Source organism: Hippopotamus amphibius, chromosome 6, assembly GCF_030028045.1.
Source record: "Hippopotamus amphibius kiboko isolate mHipAmp2 chromosome 6, mHipAmp2.hap2, whole genome shotgun sequence".
Classification (NCBI taxonomy): Eukaryota; Metazoa; Chordata; class Mammalia; order Artiodactyla; family Hippopotamidae; genus Hippopotamus; species Hippopotamus amphibius.
Genome location: NC_080191.1, coordinates 105,279,419 through 105,305,778, shown reverse-complemented (window position 1 = coordinate 105,305,778; position 26,360 = coordinate 105,279,419). Strand labels below are relative to the sequence as shown.

The following is a 26,360-nucleotide window of genomic DNA, read 5'->3' as shown; positions in this document are numbered from 1 at the left end:
ACAGTTGCATATGATCTTTTCCTAGCTCCACTCACTCTTTCTGGTTGCCATTAAACAGTGTTCTTTTAGAAACTTTTTTTTGGTGTTGGGGGGGTGGGGCACACCATGTAGCTTGAGGGATCTTCGTTCCCCAAGTAGAAATCGAGTCGAGGTTCTCAGCAGTGAAAGCACCAAGTCCTAACCTCTGGACCACCAGGGAATTCCCTAGAAGCTATTTTAAAATAAACGTTGCTTTATAAGCCTTCTTGCAGTAAGAAGAAAGAATGAATCATCGTTTGACCCCCAAACTATTTACATAGAATTTGAAAAGAGTTGATTTCAGGCCTTAAATCTAAACTGCGTGATAAAATTAGAAGGTGTCATCCCCCTTTCAGAGTTTGTGCCATGGTACAGAAGACGAAAGTAAGAACAGCCAGTTGCTTCCATCTTGAGATGTTCTTAGTTTCCTGGGACCTTGGGTGTGCCCTGGGCCTCCTGTCTGCATTTAGGAAATGATCAGAGAGCCTTGCCAATGCAGATTCGCTTAACGTGATTTTCCTTTTCGTCCACTTCAGTGGAAATGGATAGTCTCTCCGAACTGTCGCAGCAAGGTGCCAACCACGTCAGCTTTGGCCAGCAGCCGGTCCCAGGGAACACCGCGGAGCAGCCCCCGTCCCCCGCGCAGCTCTCTCACGGCAGCCAGCCCTCTGTCCGGACCCCTCTTCCCAACCTGCACCCTGGGCTCGTGTCCACGCCCATCAGTCCTCAATTGGTCAACCAGCAGCTGGTGATGGCTCAGCTGCTGAACCAGCAGTATGCAGTGAACAGACTTCTAGCCCAGCAGTCCTTAAACCAACAGTACTTGAACCACCCTCCCCCTGTCAGTAGATCCATGAATAAGCCTTTGGAGCAACAGGTTTCCACCAACACAGAGGTGTCTTCCGAAATCTACCAGTGGGTACGTGATGAACTGAAACGGGCAGGAATCTCCCAGGCAGTATTTGCACGTGTGGCTTTTAACAGAACTCAGGTCAGTTTTGTTTTATTGGTAAATGGTTCCTCTCTCTCTTTTTCTGTGCCTTCTTCACTCCCATCTGTACTAACGTTTATGCTTTGACTCTGGACTCACATTTTCTCCTTCTCGCCCTGTCATCGTATTGTCTGTACCTGGCGGTGCCTACATTTTTATCACGTCTCTTCTTATCATAAACCTCTTCTACCAAGAGAAAACTGTGTACAGATTGATCCTGATTTAGTGGCCTTGAAAGAACAAATATCGAAAATGTCTCTAACTGACATTACCTATGCTTTTATATAGTGGAATCGTAGACTGTTAGCAGCGGATTGAAAAAGGTTTCAGGACTCGGTCAAGGCCGTTGGTGGGACTCCAGGCTTCTAGCTAACTATCTACTTTTCCTAGACTGGGGATCAGCAGACCTCTTCTGTAATAGGCCAGATAGTAAATATTTTAGCCTTTTGAGGGCTATAGCAGCCATAGCTGGAAATGCATGGATTCTGATATGGTGTTTAAATAGAACTGTTTACAAAATAGGCCCCTGGGTAGGCTTGGCCTTGGAGGCCTTAGCTTGAGACCTTCTCACTGAGATTTGCATATACCCCTTGTATCCATACCTTTGTCCTCCTGGGCAAATTCCTGTGAAGATATTATCAGCAGGGAAGATGTTTAGCTTAGCAGGATGTGGAGAAAGGGTGATATACATGGAGAAGCCCTAAGATAAAAACATTTGAAAAGCCCTAAACAAATTGATTCCATTAAACAGTGAATGAGAGGATTTTTTAAAAATTTCTTCTTTTGGAAACTAGTATGATGTGTATGTGGTGTTTATTTTTGGTCCAGGCACAAACATCCCCCCTCCTCCCCCACCCCCACCTCCCCGCCCACCCCCGGCCGCAAAAAAAATAAAAAATAAAAACCCCAAAGAATGTGTAACTTTGATTAGAATGAGGACATTATGTCCTTTTTAACTTTCTTGTTTTGCCACTGTTCTTTTGTCAGTTTTTTTTTTTTTTTTGGCCTGACTCATACTTTCCTTTCATATTTAAGTTATTTTATTACATGATTATAAGAATAAAATCCCGGTACAAAAATATCTAGTATTAATTCCTTGCTGGCAGAGTTTCCATACCTAGGAGAATCCCAGCTGTGACTTATTTTTGGCTTGCCTTCACTGGATTGAAAGTTAGGAGGCCTTACAAAGCCTTTAACTCAGTGTTTGTTTTCAGTTTCTTTAACTGTTTTTTGTACATCATTTGTCTGTGTTTAAAAGGGTGGTTGCAAAGTTATCTCTCAGGTTAAAATTGTGTGGTTTTACCTCGTTCTGTGAATATACTTTACAACTTAAAAATATGTTCATTATTAGCTGGTAAATTTAATATGATACCCCTATTCAGTTGGAGGGTCATCATTTAAAAAGAAAATAAAACGAATGGATGAAAGAATCAAGTCAACCTTCTAGCTACTCCTGTTTCTGGCAGCATCCTTTATTTTTCAAATAGCAGTAACTACCAATAGTTGGGCAAAAACCAGGCAGGTCTCTGCATAAAAGTTCAATCATGCTTGTTGAACTGAATTGAAAGCCCACAAAGACAGCATTGACATGGACACAAGCGACTCACAGATTCAGTGGTAAGCATTTTGGAAATTGAGCAAATTGTTATTTCTTAAAGGACCAAGGAAAGTGTGTTTTATATGGTAAAGAGAGTCCCGCTGAAGGAGAAAAGGGTGAGGTCACCACCTATCAGTGCGTTTTTTCTTCTCTGGGGCTGTAATGTCCCAGGCATCACCCTGGAGAGTGACCATTTGTTCTCCTTGGGTTTTCACGTGGACAGATTCCACAGATATCAATAGGATTTGTTACTGGAAAAAAGGCCGAGTTCTCTCTAGTTTATACCCTACCAGACTCTTCAAAAAGATAGTTATCTCTGTGGTTAACATCGAAAACAGTGACTTAATGTTTTCGAGGGAGAGAGGAGAATGAAACCCGGGTACAGCTTGGTATCCATGTCTTTATTAATAATAGCCAGTTGAGAAAGAGTCATTACCAAAAAATTGTCTGGCGCCCCAGGTGACAGAGGGGTTTGGTTTTAAACCTTTATATTGGTAAAATTGGGACTCCTCCTCCATCGAAGTGGATGTTGGGCCATGTTTGAAGCTGTCTGATTAATGAGAGTCATTTTCTATGTATGTTTAAGTGTTCACTTTTGGGGAATTTGCTTTGGAACACGCAAGCATGCATGTCTTTTCAGTGGTCATACTGAAATGCCACACGCAAGCACGCGTACACACACAGCTGCATTTATTTTAATGATTACACATTCATATGCGTGCATGTAGTGTGTTTATTTCAAAGTGTATGCATTTCAATAAAAGCAGGTGCAGCGTGAGAGTGTATGGTGTGAGTGTGGAGGACGAAAATACACATGCTAATACATATGTATAGAGCAGGAGCTCTGCAGAGTTAAACCGCACAGACACATTTGTGTGCACTTATTACAGTGTGCAATTCCAGCTCCAGGTTTCAAAAAAAAATTAATGTAAAATATGTACATACAAATGCAAAGTTCTATGATGTGATTGGATAAAGACACCGGCACCCTATAAACAGTACGTTAAAACATTCATATACTAGATAATGCTGTTGTGAGTTAATATTTTAGCCACTGACAGCTGTGTGTAACTTGAAAATCCTGGATCTCATGGTTTTAACCCTTCATTGGAGAATTTTCTCATCCTCTTAATTGGGTCTCCTCAATAAAACATACCCCTCCCTTAAGATGTTCATGTGTCACTATTTTTTTTAAAAAGTCTAAAAATGAAACAAAAAGATTTTTTAAAAAAAGGCTACCTTTTCTGTAAGTTTGTGTTGAAATTTATATAATTCCTTATTTTAAAGACTTTTCCCCCTTCTGAATGGATGGGCATATGTTCTTTAATTGCTACAGAAGATACCAGCTTTTAGCATCTGTCATTCATTCAGTTATGCCTACTTGATGTCTTTTTAATGGAAACCCATGGCTAAAATGAATTGCCGAAGCTTCTAGATTTATACTTTTCAATTCACTGCTCTGTATTATTACTATTTAAACGTCATGGTAGAAGAAAATATATTCTTTAGTGGCCTCCCCCTTTTTTTAAATAAAACCCAGAGTTTAACTCTGATCCCATTCTGTGGCTTTTCCCCTTTTTTCTCCCCCCTCCTCTTGTCTTTGGCACACTTTATTTTCCAGTAAAATAAAGAATGAAGATGGATTATTCAAAACTGATAACAGTAATGGGCCATCATGTAATGTTTTATTGAATTTGAGTTCTGTAAATTATGTGGTGGAGAGAAATTTGCCTCCTTAAGTATAACAGAAATTGCTACTGTGTTCCTATAATTCTTCACAGTGTAATTTAAGAAAAGTCCACTCTCCATATCACTATTGAATAAAAGGTAAAAAGGTGCTATTACCCCAACGTGACAGCTCTCGTTTGGCCTCCCAAACGACAGAGATAAATGTGTCTGCTTATAACTTGCTTGGCCTCAGTCCAGGGTAGGAGGTGGAGTTTGAAAGTCGTCTTTCACCTGGACGTGTGATTAAAAATTCAGCAAACAAGAGGCAGGTAGCCTTGAAGAATATTCTACATGTTTTATTTGTAGGGGGAGGTTTCATCAGATCATATTTTCCTTCTGAGGGCTTTGAAGTTCCACGAAGCTGATAAAAATCTATTTGAATCAGTGATTATGTTCAAAGAGGAGACAAACGGGAGGCCAGACAGGCTTTTTGTTCAGATTGGCAGTTGCTTTCACTTATCTGCTGTTTTAAAGAATTCATAATTAGCTTTTGGAAGTACTGATAATATTTATTGAAGGTTTTTCTTTTTTTTCCAATTACTAATGAATTTTACTTGTGAACTCTTTCTGGAATGTAAAAAAGGTTTAGGAATTCATCAGCAAGTTCACCCTTTAATTGAAAACATTAGAATTCTCACAACCACTATGGAATGACGATGCAGGATAATTTTATGTGTTCATGTATAGAGCACATATTGAATGATTTGAAGATGCGAAGTGCAATGACAGGCCGCTTCTCATTTCCCATTAAGTTGATATCCTTGAGGTGCTGATAACTTACTACATAACATTCAAAATCGCAAGTTCTTTTTGGAAACAAGAATGACTAATGATTTTGTTTAATTTCGTTCAACAAATTTATTGAGCACCTATGGGGCATCGAAGTGGTATATTTTAGTCCTGGTATTTCAGCAGTAGCAAGTATGGTACATGATGACCTTGACATATTTTTTTTTAACATGAAGAAATGACCTTGATCTAACCTGGCAAGTCTTAACTGGATTTTTAAACATGGGAAATGGGAAACAAGGACCACATACATCTTGAATCCATAAATGCAGCTACTCGAGTAACAGCAACCCAAACAGGACCAAAACGTGCACTCCCATATCCAGATTCTAATGGCAGTCATTTCTCATCCAGAATTTTCTCAAGTGACATCATTTTTTTAAAAAAGTAATTAACACATTCTAGTCAAAACATTTTCTAATAATATTTTCAAACATTTCCACCAGGGGGCACTCCCCTCATTGAAAGCCTGGGCCAAAAAAAAAAAAAGAAAAGAAAAAAAACAAACCCCAGAGGTTTGTAAAACACCTGAGACTGTCTACACTGGCTGCTTTTGAGCTCTGTGAGTGTCCCAGGATTTGAGCTACCAGTCTAGACCTTCAGCACATCCCAGGCAGAAAACCTGCACTTGCTCTAGTTAGAATAATTAAGTGGAAATAAAATGCTTTGCCCCGAAAACATTTCGTATGCTCAAATGGTACATTATGCCAACCTCAAAATATAGGTAGAGAAATTTCTCATTTCTCTCGCAAGTGACCTGCTATCTGTTACCTTAAGCCATACAGGAATGACTCAGTCTCATGTTAGCAAGACTTGATATCATTATGTATTTTTTTCATGTGTTGGCTTTCTCACTGTAGTTCTCTGCTGTCTCGAGAAACATTTCTAATGGAAAGAGATGACATTTTGTTATTTGAGATCTCTGAATGTCTAATTTCAAATTTCCCAAATATAATAACATTCTAAATGTTTATAGGATCTCTTTTGACCTAAAGTGTTTTTATTGAAATATAGTTGATTTACAATGTTATGTTAGTTTCAGGTGTATAGGACAGTGATTCAGTTTTATATATATTCTTATATATATATATATAATATATATATATTTTTTCATTCTTTTTCCTTATAGGTTATTACAAAATACTGAGTAGAGTTCCTTGTGCTGTACAGTAGGTCCTTGTTGATTATTTTATATATAGTAGTGTGTGTATGTGTTAATCTCAAATTACCAATTGATCCCTCCCCCAGGCTCTTTCCCCTTTACTAACTGTAACTTTGTTCTCTATGTCTGTGAGTCTATTTCAGTTTTGTAAATAAGTTCATTTGTATCATTTTTTTAGATTCCACATATAAGCGATAGCATATGATACTTGTCTTTCTCTAACTTACTTCACTTAGTACGATAATCTCTAGGTCCATCCATGTTGCTGCAAATTTTTTTTTTTAATTACTGAGCAGTTAGTGCAGATAAACATCTTACAGAGTGCCACGTAACTATTCACTGAAGGCTCACCTTGAGTAAATTCTTTTTTTTTAAGAATTTTTATTGAGATACAATTGACATACAGTAATAAACTGCAGATATTTAAAGTGTACAATTTGATTTTTTTTTGACATTTTTTTTCTTATTAGTAATGTATATATGGCATTCCCAATTCTATTACCATTTAGAATTTTCCCATGGGGAGCATATCTTGTTAAGTTTCTGTCACCCATTTGTAATTTTTTCCTTCTATGATCTGAACACATGTAATCCATTTAGTAAATATTTATCAAACACTTATATGGCAGGCATTGTGCTGGGATGACAAAAAAAGAATATTACATTATTCTACTCGAGGAATTTATAACATTGTATTTATGTGTACTGTACTATCACCTTCTGTATCGTTGATATATTGCTTTGCCAAGTACATCTTTTAATATCTTAAAAAAAATTTTATCTGCATTTACTGGGGAAGAGTGGAGAGCAAGGACTATTTTTTTAAACTATTTTGAAACGTTTCTGAGACCTGTATTTTTTGGTTTCAACATGACACATCAAAAACACAGTCAATCTAATTAGTTGGCCTTGTGCAAATTAAATAGCTGGGTGACTGACTGCCTGTTTGACTGAATTTTAGTTAAATTGACTGGATGTTTTGCTCTTGTATAAACACAGTTGCAGCATTACTTAGCATTAAGAATGAAAGGACAAGTACCCTTCATTCTTCAGTCACATTTCTTAGGGTGAAACTGACTTGTAGACCAAGTGAGAAACTAAAATGTCCTCTTAAACCCCCTGAGCCTATCGGAGGTTCTTTTTTAATAGCAGCCTATAGATCAATTTTAAAGTGGACAGTGCTTTTATATTGTCAGTACCCAACTGTTATCTTGGGGCAATCAGCTATATTTTCCTTGAGGTACTGGGAGCAAAACTAGGTTTGCGCTTCTAGGAAACCATGAAAAAACCCCAATGTTATATAACTTTTGGGCTGGGTTGTTTAGACATGAGCTTTCCCTTCACCAAATGTACCCTGTCACCATTTCTACAGGGTTATTAGAAAGTGAAATTCGCAAATTGTATCGAGATCTTGACAACATTTTATTCTCAGGCATATTGTGATAAACTGAAATGTAGAAAGCAAACGCCTTGGCATCCCAGGCATTATTTCATGTAGAAGATTGAAGAAGTAAGGGCTGCTCAGCCCTTATCAAATGTGCAGAAATTGTTTCTAATCCTGTATTTCACATAATCCCTTAAACAAAATTGTGGAAAACCACCCATTTTTTTAAAGCTAAAGCATCCTTCCAAAAATTAAAGAAGTGGTTGACAGTGCTCTGTTATTTGGGGAGGGACACCATAGAGTTTACTAACGGTTTGTGAATTTCTTCTAGCACTAATAAAAATCTTTATTCTTCAAGAAGTGTGATTATTTGAGAATTTAATATTCTTTTTCTTGGCATGCTACAATGGGTTTTTGCAATGTGGAAAAGGGGTTATGTATTTCAAATTTAAAGGATAGTTTCTGAAGTTCAGAATTTCAACCTGTTACTCAGAGGTATTATAGAGCAAGCTTGGGGTAGTCAGTATACAGTTCCTTGAGTGGTAAATAGAAAGAATCACTTGTCATTGACTCCAGTAATTTGAAAACCAAGGAATAACGTAAAATATCGCTTGTGAAAACAGCATAAATCTTGGATGATGCTTTAGTAATAATTCTTTTTCCTAGTATGTTGCAGTTCATTTTCGAGTATTTTCTTTGCAACGCCTGCTTCTCTTGCAATGGCTTTGTATCTTTACATATTGGGCTGTTGGCATTCCACTGCCTTTGTCTAGGCAGCTCGAGAACTATACAGTTCAATGCTGTTGTATTATGAGCATTTCATTTATTCTTAACTTGCCTCAGTCCTCTCTCTGTGAAAGATTTCATGGCAAGTTAAGCTTCTCAAAGGAAGGAGACCAATTAGGCAGTTGCAGTTTATGTTATATGTAAAGCAGACGCTTAATAAAATTAAGAATACAATTGAGGCTCTCTTCTCTACCACTTCAATTGTAACTAATATATTCTTATGTGGAATTAATGCTTCTGACGGTTCATTTTCTGAGCAGAGTGGAGAAGAAAAGGGAAGAATCACCACGGGCTGGGCAGAGCACGGGCACAAGCTCACCCTGTGCCTTTCGTTCCCTGCAGGGCTTGCTTTCAGAGATCCTCCGAAAGGAAGAGGACCCCAAGACTGCATCCCAGTCTTTGCTGGTAAACCTTCGGGCTATGCAGAATTTCTTGCAGTTACCGGAAGCTGAGAGAGATCGAATTTACCAGGATGAAAGGGAAAGGAGCTTGAATGCAGCCTCAGCCATGGGTCCTGCCCCCCTGATAAGCACACCGCCTAGCCGCCCTCCCCAGGTGAAGTCTCTTTTCCCTCCTCACCCTTCTGCTGTTTGTTTTTGTTTAAAAAAAAAAAAAAAGGCTAAGGAAGAATCTCAACAAGGCATTAGAAAGATGGATAGGGATATTTTTTTTAAAAAATAGTAATTCATAGAGTTGCTTGAGGGGCATTTGGTCCGAACTCACTAATTCTGATATAAAAAACAGAAGCTGTTTTTAGAGGGAAAAAAATTTCCTTTGTGTTGCTTTATTTGGAGGGTTCTTTGTGGCTGAAAAGTAGTCTTTAAATGGGACATTTGGCTCAATTACTATTAAGTAAAAAAGTATTTTAAACTCAGTAGGAAAAAAGTAATGAAGTCCATTTTATCCCTGTGCATTTTAGAACCACCATGTGAATAGTAAATAAATAAAAATAAATAAGTAATTCCATTTGTATTTATGCTTTCCGATACGAACTGCAGCTGGTACCAATTACACATCATCTCGTTTGTAATCTTTCATAATTAAGTTTAATACAATCCTTAAAGGCATCTTTAAATGGGGCTGATAAAGAATGCCATCCGTATTCCCAGAAATGGGCACATTTTCTATTTTCCAAATTTTTGCAATTTTTAGAAAAGTCACCTTCCAGGTAATTTTGTATATGCACATCTGCATTGGCATTTTTTTTTTAAATCAAGTTTAACAGGCAGCCTCATAACTATTATAAGAATTCAAGAAGTTAATTTTCAGTAAAAACTATTAAATACAAGTCTGAGAGTGGATTAGACGAAAAATCCACAAGCAGATATATTTCTTATACATTTCATTTGTGACCTGTGCAACTCCTGAAAATAAAGTCAGCTAAAACTACATGAAGAGTGTATATGGAATGCAAACTTGAAGTATTTATGTAACATAATGTCATAATGAAATTGGCTCTTAATGTTAATTTCATCAGTAGTAAAAAAAATTATCATCCATTTCCAAGTATAGAAATAGAGAAAAGGCTCATTCAGCACTAAAAATGAAACTGCCACAGGTACTCCAAAAATAAGAGAAAGAGACATAATATACAGCCACTTGTGGAGGGTCTTAAACTGCATGTTATAATGTAAAATGATTATTGTTTAGAAACATCACAAAAGTCCATTTTCTCCATTTTAGTCAATGAAAATCAATTTGGTCTTGATATCTGTAGGAGCAGACAAGGAAGGAAGGCATTGCTGTAATTGTAAGAAAGACATGTTTCTCTAGCAAAAAAGAATGGCACCCAAATACATGCATACGTATCCATCTGCTTACAGACACACACACACACACGCACACACACACACACACACACACACACACACACACACACGTGTATTGTGAATTTGATCTGTCAAGCCTTCTATACAGTATTTGTTGCCAAAAAGAATGAGGAACTCTTTATATACATATATGACTTTTGTAAGAGTCATTAAATAAAAAATACTGTACTTTGGACTTGATTGAACACTCTGCGGTGTTTGGAGTTAATATATGTACCATCATTAGTTAATTCTGCTACTGCAGGCATCATTGGAAGGCCTCTGGGCAGAGTTATTTTACTTCTCACTTAATCTGCAATACTCACAAAAGAAAGGCTTACTTAACACCAGTGTGAATTTAAGCGTTGAGCTACTTCTTTTTTTTTTTTTTAATCTATCCAAATATTTGACTTAGTAGTTCCTTAATATAGCTTTTGTTTTCTAATTTTTCTAGGATTTTAATGCTTTTATTTGTTTTTCAAATGTGATTCTGCTCTCCTTACTCATCAAGTTGTTTTTTTGCCAAAGTTACATTAATTCTTAATTGTGACATGTATTTTTGTATACTATTAAGATACTCTTGGGTTGCTTTCCTGTATGTGTGTCTAAAGACTGTATCTGCTGATAAGTTGGGATAGAAAATATAATTTATTCTGGCCTGAATTAGTGATGAACTGGTTGAGCCACCCTCAGCTGTATGTGTTTGTTCTCAAGGGGGAGTCGAGACCAAGCCTTTAGCTGGGATATTTAGCCAATGATGAATGTGAAGCTCTTTCAAAGAAAAAAGTTTCTGTTCATACAATATTATTGGCCATCTAACCGCATTTGGAAATGATTATCTGATATGTGTGAATAGTTTTATATCACTGCTTCATATAAATCTTCGCAGTATCTTACGTGCCTCAGTGAGAATCCCATTGCATTCCATAATTTTATCATAACAGAGCTCACAACCAGTTTGTTCACCTTTTGCCCTTTGACAATGATCCACTGAATTAAATTTTAGGGACTTTTTAATGTATAAAATGTATTATCAATGTAAAATGAGTACTTAGGATTTGGGAAAACGGATTATTGAGCAGTTGAGTTAGTACTGTTTTGCAGCAATTGAAATTCAGTGCTTAAACAAGCCAGTATACCACACGTAAGCTTTTCATTTGCTTATTTACAAGTGACTAAAATGGAAGGGGGGAAAGCGATGAAACCACAGATACAGAAAAGGACTGCCGAATTTTGTCTTTTTACATTTTCTATTTGGCCAGAGAGGAGTCTGTGTGAAATGACTGTGTATTTCATTCCCCCGCCCCACCCCTCAAATGAAGATATTCGAAACCTTTTTTGAGACTAGTCTTTGGCTGGGGTTGGACCTGAACAGGATTTCTTTTTAAAGAAATGCTTGGTGAAGGCAGAGGTCCCTTGTGACTCACGGAAGACCCAGGGCACTTTTAGGCCTAAGAGACTGGATTCTCTTCCAGTTTCTTCTCTGGAGAGTTTAGGTCATACGCAAGATGATGGGGATGTGCCTGGGTGCTGCCAGACCAAGGACCTAAACCATTGAGGAGCTCAGATTACAAATCATCTTTAAGAAGGGACTTCCTTCAGGCCCCGGGTTACCTTCCCAGGGAAATCCTAGACCAGCCTCAGGAAGCTCTTGGCCGGCTTTGCCTAGGTGAGATGCCCTCTGTGCACTCCTGTCCCTCAGGCCAGACCTGCTGGAGTTGAAAGCATATTTTCACAATGTACATGCTCTAATTCAAGAAATACAAATAATTGGAACATTAGAAACACTGTTTCTAAAACAGTGTTTTAGACAATGTGTAGAGTTTTCTAAGCCCCTTCTTGTACATGAATACATGGAATCCTTATACCACCAACCTTTTGGTAGGAGAAAAATGAGAAAAATCAAAATCTTAGTTTTCAAGTCCCCTGTTCAGTCTGATGCTCTTTCCCTGACCTCAAGCCCACGTCCTCGGAAGACAGACATTTTAGGAGAAAATGAAACACGGGGACTCGCCTTTCTGTGTGTCAGAGAGGTTGAGAAGGTTTATTGTTAGGTAAGAAAGAGGAACACATATGAGAATATTCTTCTCATAGAATACGTTGAATATTTGACAGATGATGCACTCTGGAAGACTTTAGACAGTTGGGCATTTCTGAAATTGTAGAGCAAAAAGCCCTTTGCAAACTTTGGTAGCAAGAGTATCTGGGAGAAACCAATCCTTCCAAAGCTCCATGGCCTTAAAGATTTCTTTTCCATCACTTAGCAAATTTTCTAGATGAGTTTACAAGATGAATTTTATTAATGGTAATTAATTATTATTTTCTGGAAGTTGTCTTCCACCAAGCATATCCATTTTAAGTTGATGGTTTCTGTTCAGGTGTGCACTTACTGTGGATTTGTTTGTGTGTTTTAAGATGTGTGACATCTGGAGTTAAATTAGCAATTTCTGTCTTCATAAGGACTGTTTGAAAGCCTATAATTATCAAGTTATAACTTTTACATGAATTATATAATTATTCCTCCCTTTTTTTTAACATCTCTTTATGGAATTCTTCAGTTTCTTCTGAAGATGTCATACTTTATAACAGTGTTTTAGAAAATGTATAGAGTTTTTGTAGAAGCGACATATGATTAATCTGGTAGCTGCACCCTTCTGTCTCTTTACAACAAATTCTTCTATAATATAATGAAACATGTGTTAAGTTATGGGCAGGAACTTCACACTTGATAGAAGTTCTATGTGTTGTAAATCCCTTGACCAGCTTTATTTTAACATCACGTATATGCTTGGAAAATGCTTCTCGTTAATGGTCACCTTTTAAAAGTTAGAGGACTTTTGAAAGTCCAGATTTGGAAAATAACTAATACTGTTTCTACAAAAGGAAGAAAAGTGTAAAAAGATAGAACCACGATACTCAAAACAGTGTTAATACATAAAAATTTGAAAATGGGAACTGTTTTCTGTCACCGATAGGAATTCCTCACAATAGCACGTCTTACATAATGTTACTAAGAAAAGATTTATAGTTTGCCTAACTTGAAAAATAAATTCAGACTGGATTTTTTAAACTAATGATAAAACCATTCCCTACTAAAAATTAGACATTCCTGTGCTAGATTTTGCAAAGGGCCACCAAAAAGCAGGTGCAGCACATCTTAAAAAGTAAGAATTTTTCCAAATAAAGAAGTCCTATATAACATCTTACCCTCAGTGTATTGCAGTGATTTCTGAGATAAGCATTGGTGTTAGACTTAAGTTCAGTCCTCAGCCTTGCCCCTTGGACAAATTACTTAACCTCTTTGTTAGTTTTCTCGATTTAAAAATGGGGCAATAATGTGATATTACCTACTCAGGGCTATTATGCAGGTTATTGTACATTAACACAATGCCCAGCTCATAATAAACAACTAATAAATGTTAGTCTCTCTTATTATCATAATTATTATTAAAACTACATCAAACTTTGTGTGTGTGTGTGCACGCCCTCACACACATGTGCAGTATGTGCTTGCAGGCAATTCCACCTGCATCAAGGAAGAGCACAGACACCAAAGAGGACCCCAGTAGGGTCCATTCTGTGTACCACGTTTGTAGTACGTATGTAGTATGTATAGTTCATTTTATAGTATGGGTTGATGAATTCAGCAGTGTATAAAGGAGCAAAAAAGAATTTTCATGGAAAATGTGTGTTCCACTGCACAATTTTAATGAAATAAAAAGCAAACCCTAGTGCTACGCCCTGTCCCCACGTGGGAGGGTAAATAGCAGAAGCTCCAATTCTTAACTACTTCCCCGGCGCCGCCGTAATGATGGAGTGGTACACGCTACCTTGATAAAAGCTATTCGGAAAGCAACTGCATTTATTTTACCTCCTGTGCTATTTGCGGAGAAGAGCTGAAGAGTAGTTTGTTTTGCCTGGAATGAACTACTTTATGAATTTTAATGTGTGATATAATATTAAAAGCTAAACCAGGATTAAAGAAGGTTTTTTTGTGCTAAGCTAAAATAGTACTTAGTAGAGTGAGGTATAAAAGATTTTTGTTTCCATTTTTACCTGGGGAAAAATTTCAGCTTTCATATTTTTGAAAAGCTGTCCAAGTCAGTTCCCCTTAAGCAATAGCTTGTGTTTTGGAAAAAATGTGATTCCAGAATTCTAATAGCTTATCTCTGATAAGATGCATATCTGAGCCAACAAGATGGTAAAGAAGAGCTTTCCTAAATATTTTTTAAATGAGTATTACAGTTTCTTAATATTTTTAAAAGTTGTGCTCACTTTTTTAAATGTGTTTCTTGCGTACTTCTTTTCCACTTTTGATTTTGTTGGCTACTAGGAAACAGTTATTTGATGTTTTTTTAATTTTTTTTTTTTTATGATTTAAAATGTTTGCTTTCTGGTTCAAGTTGTAATTGCCCTATTAAAAAAAAATTAAACCAAAGAAATTTTAGGAACAAAATCACAGGGTTGAAACAAATGATTATAGCCCACCTCGAAGATAAATTCTTAAACATCATTTTTACAAAAGAATGAAAATTATTTTCAAAACACACTGAAACGTCAAGTTTCCAAAGCCTGCCCTCTTAACTATTACTAAGCAGATCGCTACCAAGGAACTATGTCTTCCAGTGCCCTGGACTTCATGCCTCCATTTCCATAACATCCAACGTTCAAAGCGATTGAAATGGCTTTTCTTTTCTCTTTCATTTAAGCAGTGAGAAAAATAGGTATTAAAAGGGACCCCATGGGGTGATCAAATCTATCCTTCTGCCTCAAAGCAAGACCACCCCAGAGCAAAGTTGCGAATCTCACCAAAGCAACTTTGTAGGCAGTTTATGGTAATGCGTTAACTCTTCTGGCTCCTAAAGTGGTGTTTAGCAGATTATTGCTTCAAAGCCCGGTGTCTGTGCCTAGTGGCCCCCAGTCCTTAAGATGCCTCCGTGAGTGAGTGCCCTTGCTTGCTGGAGTCACAGGGCTGGCAGGGGAAGGCTGGAAATCTGCTCTTGCCGTTTCTGGCTGCGGATAATGCTTTAGCAGAGGCCAGTGAGGCCAGCTGGTGGGTCCCTTGTCCTGCCTCACCTTCCGTGTCCTCCCTGGGGGCTTGTGGTCCAGCCACTTCCCAGCATTATCCTTTCTCAGCTCCCAAGGGTAGTGTCCAGGTGGGAGAGTCTAGCTGCATCCTCCAGAGGTGAGTTATTTTGCTGACTGGCTACAAGTTAGAAGGAGCTGGAGGCACGTTTTAAAGACAACTCATCTTTGCTCTCTAAGCTTAGGGAATTAAATGGCTTAGGATGACCTCTGCCCCCATTTTGATGGGGTGAAATAAACATTAGAAGACTTGACTAGACTTCCTAGTCAAGGAAGGTATGTCATTTAGTGCCCCCAAATCATTTGTTTATCTTGAAATGAGCTTCATTTTCTGTTGTTCGTAGTGGAGGAGAGAAATGGTCCAAGATGGTAAATTTCTAGAGAATGAAAACCTGGGTTCTGTAAAGGACCCTAAGAAATGTGGTCCTTGGTGACGCATTTTGCCGGGAGAAACATGGTTCTGCATCTGTGGAACTTTTCATTTACGTTTTCATCAGTTTCCCAGTGAAAAGCAGCTAGATGGTTCATATGTGAATTTCCCAGGCTGGTTCCCATAAGTGCATATTAAAGATCAAATTTTTATTCTAAGGATTTGGAGTTTTACAGATTGTTTTCAGGTTTTGAAGATTAATCATGGTATCAATAAATTTTGAGGTTGATTTTCCCCCTAAATTTTGCGGCATTTTTCTGTTGATACCTGCTTATCATTATTACCAAAGGTATTGATACTAATTTCTCACTCGAGATTATACACTTTGAATATATTTGTAAAGTTATGGATTATATATTTTGTGTAACTTGCAGTCATGTTTTATTAAATATTGTGAAACATTTTCTTATTGTCTGGTTCCACAAGTCAGAAGGAAATAGTTATATACAAGGGTGCCAGGAAATGATGAAATAATTATACAGAACAGCTTGGACATGCACGTGTGAAAGGCAACCAGCCTTTATGATAATTGAGCAAGGCACTCTACCTGTTTCATGGATGGATAGAAGATTTAAATATGCAGCTCTGCAAATGGCTTTGTTATGGAAGATTTTTTAAATGAAACATACGAGGAAGAGGCATTTAAAAATAAGTCTAAAATTAAAAAGGCCATAGTATGTAATAACTATTAGTGATGCAATTGTCTATTAGGCATCAGGTACCCAGCGAAGATACAGCACTGTGCATTATGATTTTAATTGTGAATTTCCTTTGTTAGGATTGCAGTGGAAGGTAATTGGGACACAATTAGTTTAGGGTTTTCAAGTCTTTGAAACTATCCTGTTTTCCAGAAAACTTACTTTATGGCATTGTAATTCCTGGTTGTCATCTGGCAGTTGCTGTCATATTACAGATGCAATTACCTGTGACAATATGACTTCCTTAACTTAAGCAATCTGATCTCCAGCTAATAACTAATGTTGAATGACCGCACTGTTGATCACCTTGATCATAAAAGGAGCGACAATGTCCAGTTTGGATGCCGAGCCTGAGAAGCTTCAAAACAATTTGGCCAATGGAAAATGACAGGCATGTTCAAAATGTTTCGTAGGTGAAAACAGCTACTATTGCCACTGAGAGGAATGGGAAACCAGAGAACAATACCATGAACATTAATGCTTCCATTTACGATGAGATTCAGCAGGAAATGAAGCGCGCTAAAGTTTCCCAAGCTCTGTTTGCAAAGGTGGCAGCAACCAAAAGCCAGGTAAGAGCCTCTGTTAGGCATGGAGAATGTCTATCTGCGATGCCGGTGAAAGTTCGTTCAAAGGAGTGTCTATTTGCAATTTGAACTTGCATCCCTGAGCCGTCGCGGTTTCCAGGATTATGGACAGAGCTTTGTGATGTAACAGAGTGTTCAGATTCAGGGAATAGACACTCAGTTGTGTTTCCTCCAGCAGCCACTGTCCAGACCACAGATTTCTCAGTAAATCCCTGAGTCAGAAGAGTACTGTAACGTATAGGAGATTTCTCCATCTGGTATTTTGTAATGGAACAAATAACTTGAATTATTGTTATTTCATTAGTACTTAGCTGACCTTGATTTCCATCCTAAAATACTATGAACATCGTAGTCTTTTTCTGTTCCACTTCAGGCATCTACAGCTGTTAAGTACGCTTATTAAGAAAAACTGACACACATATCTTTGCATATTAATGATTTTAGTTTATATGTATGTATACATATCTATGACAGATTTAATTACAATTAGAAAAACTGTCTAAATCTTTTAGACAATATATATGATATGTATGACACACTATATATATGACACACAAGTTTAATTGCAATTAGAAAAATTATCTAAATCTTTTGAATTATAAAAGAATAGAATGGAATTGGAAAAGTTACAAATCCCTACAAGACATAACAAAGGATAGATAATGCAGTCTTTTATCATATGATTGTCATATAATAATAATTTATGTTCATCAAAAGTAGAGTCATCTACATGAACAAACTCACAGTTATCTACAAACCCCCGTTCAAAGCCAGGAATACTTTTTAAAGGACAAAAAGAACACTAAAGTCTCTTCCCCGTTGCAGAAAGATTTGATAACACTATCAAAGTGAGATTGAGAGGCAAACAAGGAAATTTTAAACAAATGTATTTCATTATCATTAATGAACTCTCCTCTTATAAAACGGCCTGGCTGCTGTCAGTCTCTGAAACAAATTATATGATCCTGAGAGTATTTACAATGTGATGTATTTACAATACAATACTTTCATTATTAGCTTTTTCTGAAATTTTATTCTAGCAACATTCATCGTGGTCCTTGATGGGAGTTTTGCTTGAGAAAAGGTTGTTCTTGTTTAAGTTATAGGCTGGCTGAAATACTTAAGGGATATCTTGGAAATGTTATATAAAAATGATTAAACTCAAGCTGTGGACTGTAAAAATTATAGCTTTATAGGCCACATGCCTGCCTACCCTTCAATCACTGTCAAAGTGATAATTTCTACAATAATATGTTTCTTTTATTGTGAGATTCTAAACATCAAGTGCTGTTTAAACATTAAACTGAATTGTTTATGTTAGTGCCGTACTCGGCGTGTCATACATCAGGCCACCGTAATCTCTCATGGAATGTAAAATTCTGTCATGAATCATGGCTTGTATATCGGAAATTACTGTAATTTTGATTGGAAATTACAGGGCTCTTGAAATGTTTCTAATTATGATAGAATGTTAGAGCCGCTTCAAACCTGTGTGCTTCTTCAGATGTCTTCATTTACATGCCAAGACTAGGCGTTAAGGAGAAATGTCCTGCTCGCACGCGGCCCCTCACCCACCCACCCACCCTGCACCTTCTTGTTTTGGCTGTTTAGTCTAATTAGGATGAGGATCTCATATCTCAACACAGTTTATCCTGCCTTTCTTTCTGATTCTGCATCTCTTCTGACCTTTCCAATTAAATGATCAGGAAAACAGACTGTCTTCCTCCAAGGCCAAACACTTTCCCCACATCTCCCAAAGAGAGAAACAGGGAAGCTAAACATGCATTGTTGTGAGAAGGGGCAGCCTTAAAACCAACAAACAAAAACAAATATTAAAACTTTTTGGTACATTGGCATCTGTTGTATAATCACCACCACCCTCGCTTTCCTTTCTGATGAGAGCCTAGCTCCTCTGGCTGGCAGCGTTTTTGCTACCTTCATTCTTTCCTTCTTTTAAATGATAGCCCCAATTCTCCCCACCTGGGCTGAGTTTCTGCTTTTGGAGCTATTCAGACCGTGGTAGCAGTGGGTTGATCATGTCATGCGAGTGACGTCCTAGAGGGGTTTTAAACATCTTTCCTGTTTGGACCCCTGTCCCACGGAGCTCCCTGTGAGTCACTTTCAGTGATGTCAGTTGGCAGCGTCTGTGTATCTGCCATGACGGTGTGTTCCCCAGAACCCCAGAGCTGCTAGCACATCTCCTCCTTACTGGTTGAAAGAGAATCCAAGGGGCCAATCGCAGACTGGTGGGATCCAGCAGACTGTTAATTTTCCTTCCCTCGCATGGTAATGCCTAACTACTAATTTACTGGAACTTCATTAAAAAGCATTTTTGTAGCTTTCTCTTAGTCGCTCAGTTTAGATGTTAGCACCGTCCTCTTTATGAAAATCTAAAGATTGATGATTACAGAAAAATAAGACAGTCCAAAAGCTGTATGTATCCCTAAGGAGGAGGTCTGAGTTAACAAGGGCAGGTAGTCGTCGACTTAAGTTCTGTCCTCCTGCCATGATTTTTGTGAAGGGAATAGAAAAACTAGAAAACAAACCAGACCAAACCAACCAAAATCTTCAAATCAGACTGACCTTTTTCATGGTCGGAATTCTTAACTTGTGCACAAGATATTTATGCTTTGGATGTAGTTAAGGAGTCTTCTCAGCATGAGACAGAGGTCCCTGCGAATGAAACACGTGTACAGAGGGAAGAGCTGCAGCCACTTTTATCTCAACTGGTCCAGCCCCATCTGCTTCTGTATCTCACCCTGATTCTCTGTGTTGGCTTAACATTCATCACTCTTTTGGAACTAGACCCTGTCGCGCACTGTATATTACCTGCATTTAGTTCTCAGTAACCCTGTGAGATGTAACATGGATTCCCTTATTTTACACATGAGGGTCACTTGACTAAAAAGTAGGAGAGCCAACCCCAGATTCTCTGCATCTCTATTTTTGGGTCTCCTCAGGGTTCCAGGCAGCATCAGGACCGAAGGAAAGAGAAGTTAGGGATGCTGGACTAATTGATAGTGCGAATGGTGGGGACTTTCTTTTCTTCATTGATGTATTCATGGGATATGGGTTCTTGCCAACATAGGGTCCTCAGGACCCAAGTTTTTTCATGCCTGTTTGGGGCTGGGGTGTAGGGAAGGGTATGTGGTAGAGGACTCAAGGGAGGCTGTGGTCCAGGCTGAATCACTGGTGTTATAGTACAGGCAAACGATTTAACCTTTTTGAGCCCAAGATTTCTTTTAACATGGGAGGAGGTCCTACACTGTTGCATATGCAGAAGAGCTTTTAGAGTTACAGCACTGTAACACAAGTAGATAACATCTTATAACCTGCTCAGTGAAAGACTCAGACCTCCACACAGCGTGAATTATTTATTATCTATGTATCTCAAATACCGTTCATTTTACAAGGTAAAGCTTTAGGTAGATCCCCTGAATGGCAGGGAGCAGAATTATTTTAAAAACATAGTACAGCCCCAGAAAGTGGTGGAACCAGACACATGTGATGGTCTGCAGTGACTAATGCACAAAGTATTTTCAAGAACAGAAACCAGTTCTGCAGATCCCACCATTTCACATGTATTATATTATCTCTTCTCTTCAATGAGTAATAGAAATGAGATTGTTTTTAACGTTAATAGAAATGTCTGGATAAAATATGCAAGTGCAAACTGAAGGTAGGCTACTTTTTGTGCTTGGGTAGGAAAGCAGGCTAATGCAAACTTTAAAAAGATGATATGCTTTAAACATAATGTGAATAGCTACAAATGAATACACTTTATATTCTGGGTATTCAAATAAGCAGCCGTTTTTTCCAAGTGAATCATATTGGAATTTTATCAAACATTTAGTCTGATAACATTCAAATAATTATGAGAGCAGAATTTGCTAATTTTACTGTTTTAAAAAAAATAGTTGATTTGGGTAATAACCATTACAGTATCAAGGTTCAGTTACTGTTCAGTGGTTATAGTGTTTTCATATGGGAGATGGAAATGGAATTTTTTCCTTAATGGTGGCAGATGTTGGAATCTAATTTTACTCCACGGCAAACCCCCTGAGAGCTCTGAGACTTAAGGTGTATGTCCAGCAAGGGGACATTAGCAGCACCGTCGGCCTTGCCTTGTACATCGAATTGTTACATTGATTTTCATGTTTGCGGAGGTGGAGCCTGCGGATACAGTAATACAGTCAGAGGAAAGGGCTTTTATAGAGCGGCTGCATCCCCACTGGGCGTTTAGAAAATGATTTCTCTCTAGTGCTTTATTGAACAGGGTATTTCTTTTAGGTACAGCAACTAGATGATGGAAATTCTATTTGACTAAACATGCTTTCAGTAGACTGTTTTGCAGTCTCTACCTACCGGTCCTGTAGTTCCTGGACTCTTTGGCTGCAACAATTTCAACTGATTGATAGGTGTGGGTTTTCACACTAGAAAAAGAATTTCTGCCTCTGTGAAGATAGCATGACCAGTAGAAGAGACCAAATAATTCAAAGCCTTTTGCTTTCTTCCATCTACTTTTCAGACACTTTTTTCATTGAGATTCAAGACCCCTAGGATGGGAGAGAGAAAGGAGAGTGAAGGAGAAAGAAGAAAGCTTTAGTGCTCTTTGGGCTTATAGGTGGGGGGAAAAGAAGAGCATCTTCAGATTTGGAAATTCTTAAATGGTGGTTGGAGTGTCTTAAAGATGAGTAAGACATGATGTCACACATCATTGGAGGTAGAAATAGGGCTAAGAATGTCATTTTCATTGCTGGTTATAGGAACCTACAGTGATAAAATCCAGGAGAAAAAAAAAATCACGGCACCATGACTGCATTCTGTACTCTAGCATGTCAGTGAAGGCATCTTTTATTTTGTTAGAATCAAATTACACTTCACGGAAACTACGCCTTGAAGCCCTGTGCTGATTCATTCTTTTGGAATGCTCCCGTAACAGACTTTGCTGCAACACGATTTCACCTGTGTAGCCTCCAATTTCAGATCCACAGGAGGCCCCTGCAGATTTGCAAGTCACGGTTCCAGTTATTTCTGGTGCCACGTGCTTTTCTAGCAGCCTGCGGGAAGATCTTTACATTGTGTCCTCAGAGCCCTGTCTCTTGGGCTAACAGAGTTGCCTTCAGCCGGCATCTAAGGAGAGAGCTGCCTCTTCATACATTCTCCATCAGTGTCTTATTTTATTTTACTTTATTCATTTATTTATTTATTTATTTATTTATTTATTTATTTATTTATTTTTATGGTGGGGAGGAGACCCTGGGGGGATACAGGTTAGGTTTCTCTAAATCAGTTTCCTTGAAGAGGCCAGAGGAATATTTGAAGGGAGAAGAGAAGTAAAACATCCCAGCGTGTAGCATCTCAGGTCCTGCCCATGTTCAGGTTAACCCACATTTGGGGAAGCCCAGGTGCTGCCTTCTTGATAAGGACGTGAGTCCCATCCATCTCCCATTTAAGCTATTGTGCACTGGGAACCATCTCGAAACATCCCTTCTGTCTAAATATTGGGAATCCATATTGGATTTCATTTTCAACAGTGTAACCTATCTTTATGTCTCTAGCTGATTGCTAAACAGGACTTTTGAAATTAGTGGCTTTAAAATATATAAACATTGACATAATCAAGCAGTTTAAAAGTACATGATTGTATATTATGTGATGTTTTAAGACCTAAATTTGTGAATCTGAATGTGAGCCCTTTTCACATTTGTGCATTATAAGAACAGGTATATATTTTAATTAATCTAGGGTTTGATCAGGGAGGTTCAGAATCATTAAATAGAACACTTACTTGCCAGTTATATTTTTGGCTAAAAAAATCACATAAAGGGCTGCTTTTCTCATAGACACTTGATGTTATCTATTTCAACAAGTCGAACCCCAAATTTTTGGTTCTCTTATTGCCACCTTCAAATCATTTAAAAATTTCTTCTCCTCTAAAATTTAAAATTCAGTAACTGGAGTCATGTAAATACATCTTCCTTATTCTCCCATTTAATAAGTTCACTGTAACAAGTATAGTCATAACTCATTAAGCCCAGTTTCTCCATCTTTCAAAAAATGCCAGAATAAAATTTTAGTCAAGATTTGAAAAGAAGCCATTTGTGAATATTGAGCCAACTCTCTAAAGAGGACCATCACATGAGGAGATTCAGGGAAGGTGACCACAGGAGTGGTCCACTTTGAAGCAGGCCAGGATAATGTATTCTAAAGCAGGAGTATACCAGGTACCATATTTGTAGAATCTGCTTTAATCTAAGGCCGCCTATTGTCCTAAAATGTAGAATAAGTTGAAAAGTGTGGAATCAGAATATCCTACGAAAATTCCTCTTTTTGGAAGCCCTTCTATAATCAGCTTTGACAGTTGAAGAGTTAAAGTTCTTTAGGACAGGATCCGGTATCTACAAAACGGGAGGAGGGAAGAGACCAAACCGGTGGGGTTTTAACTGTTAGTAAGAATGAATTTCAAAACGAATGTCATTCTGTTCAGTTTCACACATAATTATAACACCGGTATTGTTCCTTCACAAACTACCAAGTGAAAAGACAAAGTGTTTTCTCAGAAATCTCAACAGTTGTCTTTTATGGTTTGGGTAGTAAAGGTAGGTTTTATTTTAGCTGTATCTTCTTTTTCCCTCATATGAGAAATGAAAGTAAAGGCCCTGTGAAATGAATGAGCTATGAAAATGCATTTATGCAAAATGACAATAGAAAAATAGCTCTGGAAGCAAGTGCACAGTTAAAATTTCACATCAATGAAAGGTACTAAAAGAGGGATGGAAGAACTTACGTTGGTGATAGGAATCTGATGTAGGATCTTTCAGCCCTGCCAAGAGAGACCTACAGTACCTTAAAAAGTAACCTTTGAGATTATTCATTTTTATAACTATAGTCGTTATGCTTTTATACATGCAGTTCTTTTGCCTGACAAAATGACACAACTAAATCATAGATGACCTGTTTAAATATATAAAAAATATATATATTTATACATATAATATATGTATATTTTAAATATATGTATAACATGTATTTTAGACATTAATAGAAATATAGCCATTTTATAATTTATCAGTAAATACCTTGTATTTATGCTTGTATTTGTATAAGCTGCAGTCTGCTGGTGGCATCACCATACAATCACTAAGCTGATGAAGTTGTCCTTTTTCTGAGACTTAGTCTACTTCTGTTGTCTGGTCGTAGAGAATCTATTCTCCTTTGATTCCTTGATCCAACCATGCCACTGGCCTTTTGTGTATTATTAGTATTATTATTTTAACAGTCCCCTTTTGAAACCTGTATGCTTCAGGAATTGGGTTGAAACACACTGTTCCATAAACTGCCGGCCTCCTCGGCCGCCTCGGTGCCTCTGATTCTGTAAATCAGATCATAGGCAGCATGCTGTCGTATAATAAGGTGTCTGATCCTTATTACCAGTTTGTTGATGTACAGACTCCTTCAAATTGACCATTGCAACACATGGTTTCCCCTGAAACTAGCTGTGATAATTAGCGTGGTTCTAATGAGACAGAATGTCACTGATCTTGTGCTGAACTGTCGAGTCTCGACGCTGCGGATGGGAACTGTCAGAGCCTGCCATCTGTGACAGCGCTTGGCATATTCCGGTGGCAAGGTAGAGCGTGCTCAGTAGACTAGTTTCAAACAAATGGCCCTTTTCTTGACGAGGGCTCTGCATTCTGTTCAACTCAAGAATGTGTGCCCCAACTTCGGGCCACGCCAAAACCCATTTTGAGATCCAAAGGCGAAGAAATATTTAAACCTCTGTGATATGGTACAAAATAGAGGACTCTTTCGTGTAGCAGGTAAATTTTAAATGACATTCCTTCCCTTGGGCCTTTTTTTTTTTTTTTTTTTTTGCCTCTCCCAATGGCCTCATCTACTCAGTAAGGCCGTCGTGGAAGATCCTTTCCCCCAATTTTCAAATTGCCTTGTTTAAAAGAGATTTGTTGGAGACGTGGGCTGGCTCATCGTGATGAAGCAGTCGGATTTAGCAGAGAGAGAGGGGAAATGAAAGAAATAGTTGCAAGTGTGTCTAGGAATACACAAGTTGAACAGCAGAATGAAAATGGACAAGACAGTTAGATGTATAGGCTCCAGAGAAAAGTGGAGATCTTTTTTTTTTTTTGCTAGAGTACAAGTCCAGTGCTGCTTATCATTCCAAAATATGCTTTGTTGCTTTTTATTTCCTCCTCTCTGGCAGACCACACAGGGCTTGTTCTGAAGAACATTTTCACTAATCTGATCAGGCAGCCAAATACGCCGGGAAAACTGCTTTAATGATCCCACTAATTACCTCAAGTCAATATGAACTGTATTATTAGACTGAGGGAAAATATTCCATTAGGTCTCCCCCTTGGGAGTTCCTCCGCTTTGTGATGTCACCGAAGCCTTCACCCTCTCGCTTGTAATTAATTTTATTTACACACGCAGGCACGCACAAGGTCACACCTGCACAACCGGCGCTGGCCAGGGAGCTTGTGGCACTCGGGCTTAATCAGATCTGTCATAATTACCATTCTGCATGTCTCTGACACACGCTGTGAAATATTTCAATTTAACTGCCGCTACCAGCACAACCAGATGTAGTGCGAGTGTGGCTGCATTGGAAATATTATTCCTCAGGATAAACTCTCTCTTCCTCCTCTTTTCCTCCTCCCCCCCACCCCCCTTTACAGCTAATGTAGCACAGAAGCTGATGGATCCTGTAAATCTTGAATGCAGCGCTAGATTGATAACAGGCGATTAGACAGTTTAACCACAAACAGCTTGTTCATTTTTCACAAATGAAAACCACATGTGGTGTAACTAAAATTTCAGGCCCTTTTTTTTTTTTTTTTTTTTTTTAAAGAGTTGGGGTCTGTATGTGTGTGCATTGGAGATGTGCTTAAATAAAAATAAAATGCAATGGAAGGAAGTGTCTAGAAAAATGGAGAAGTTGCCTAGTTTTTTTCCAGGTGATTTTATCAAAGCCATCATCAAAGTGCATGTTTTTTTGCCAAAACTCAAATGGGAAAAAGATGGTACTCTTCATTTCTTCTGCATGATTTCTTTTTTCTTTTTCTTTTTTGGTTGGGAGGGATAATATCCTTATAGTCTCTGCCTTTTTTATTTTGTCAGTGTTAAACCTTTTATTTAAACATAAATTCTGAAAGAATTTCTACAGTGGGCAGGTGCAGTGTTTTAAAGGACAGTTTCCCCTTATTTTTGTGACGTTGTTAATTTAGGCATGATGAGTCATATCCCAAAACAAAAACGGACCCAACCAGAAAATGTATTTCC

The 26,360-nt window shown here is 38.0% G+C and overlaps 1 protein-coding gene across 4 annotated transcripts in view; it reads left to right on the top strand.

Moving 5' to 3' along the window:
• The window catches only part of SATB1 (SATB homeobox 1), a 78,623-nt gene that overhangs the window by 30,484 nt on the left and 21,779 nt on the right, over positions 1-26,360 (top strand). For all 4 annotated transcript variants that reach the window (XM_057739514.1, XM_057739511.1, XM_057739513.1 and 1 more), the window contains 3 exons: positions 555-1,009; positions 8,798-9,010; positions 16,890-17,045. In XM_057739514.1, the coding sequence (XP_057595497.1) occupies positions 555-1,009; positions 8,798-9,010; positions 16,890-17,045 (824 nt within the window). The remainder of the gene's footprint in view (positions 1-554; positions 1,010-8,797; positions 9,011-16,889; positions 17,046-26,360) is intronic.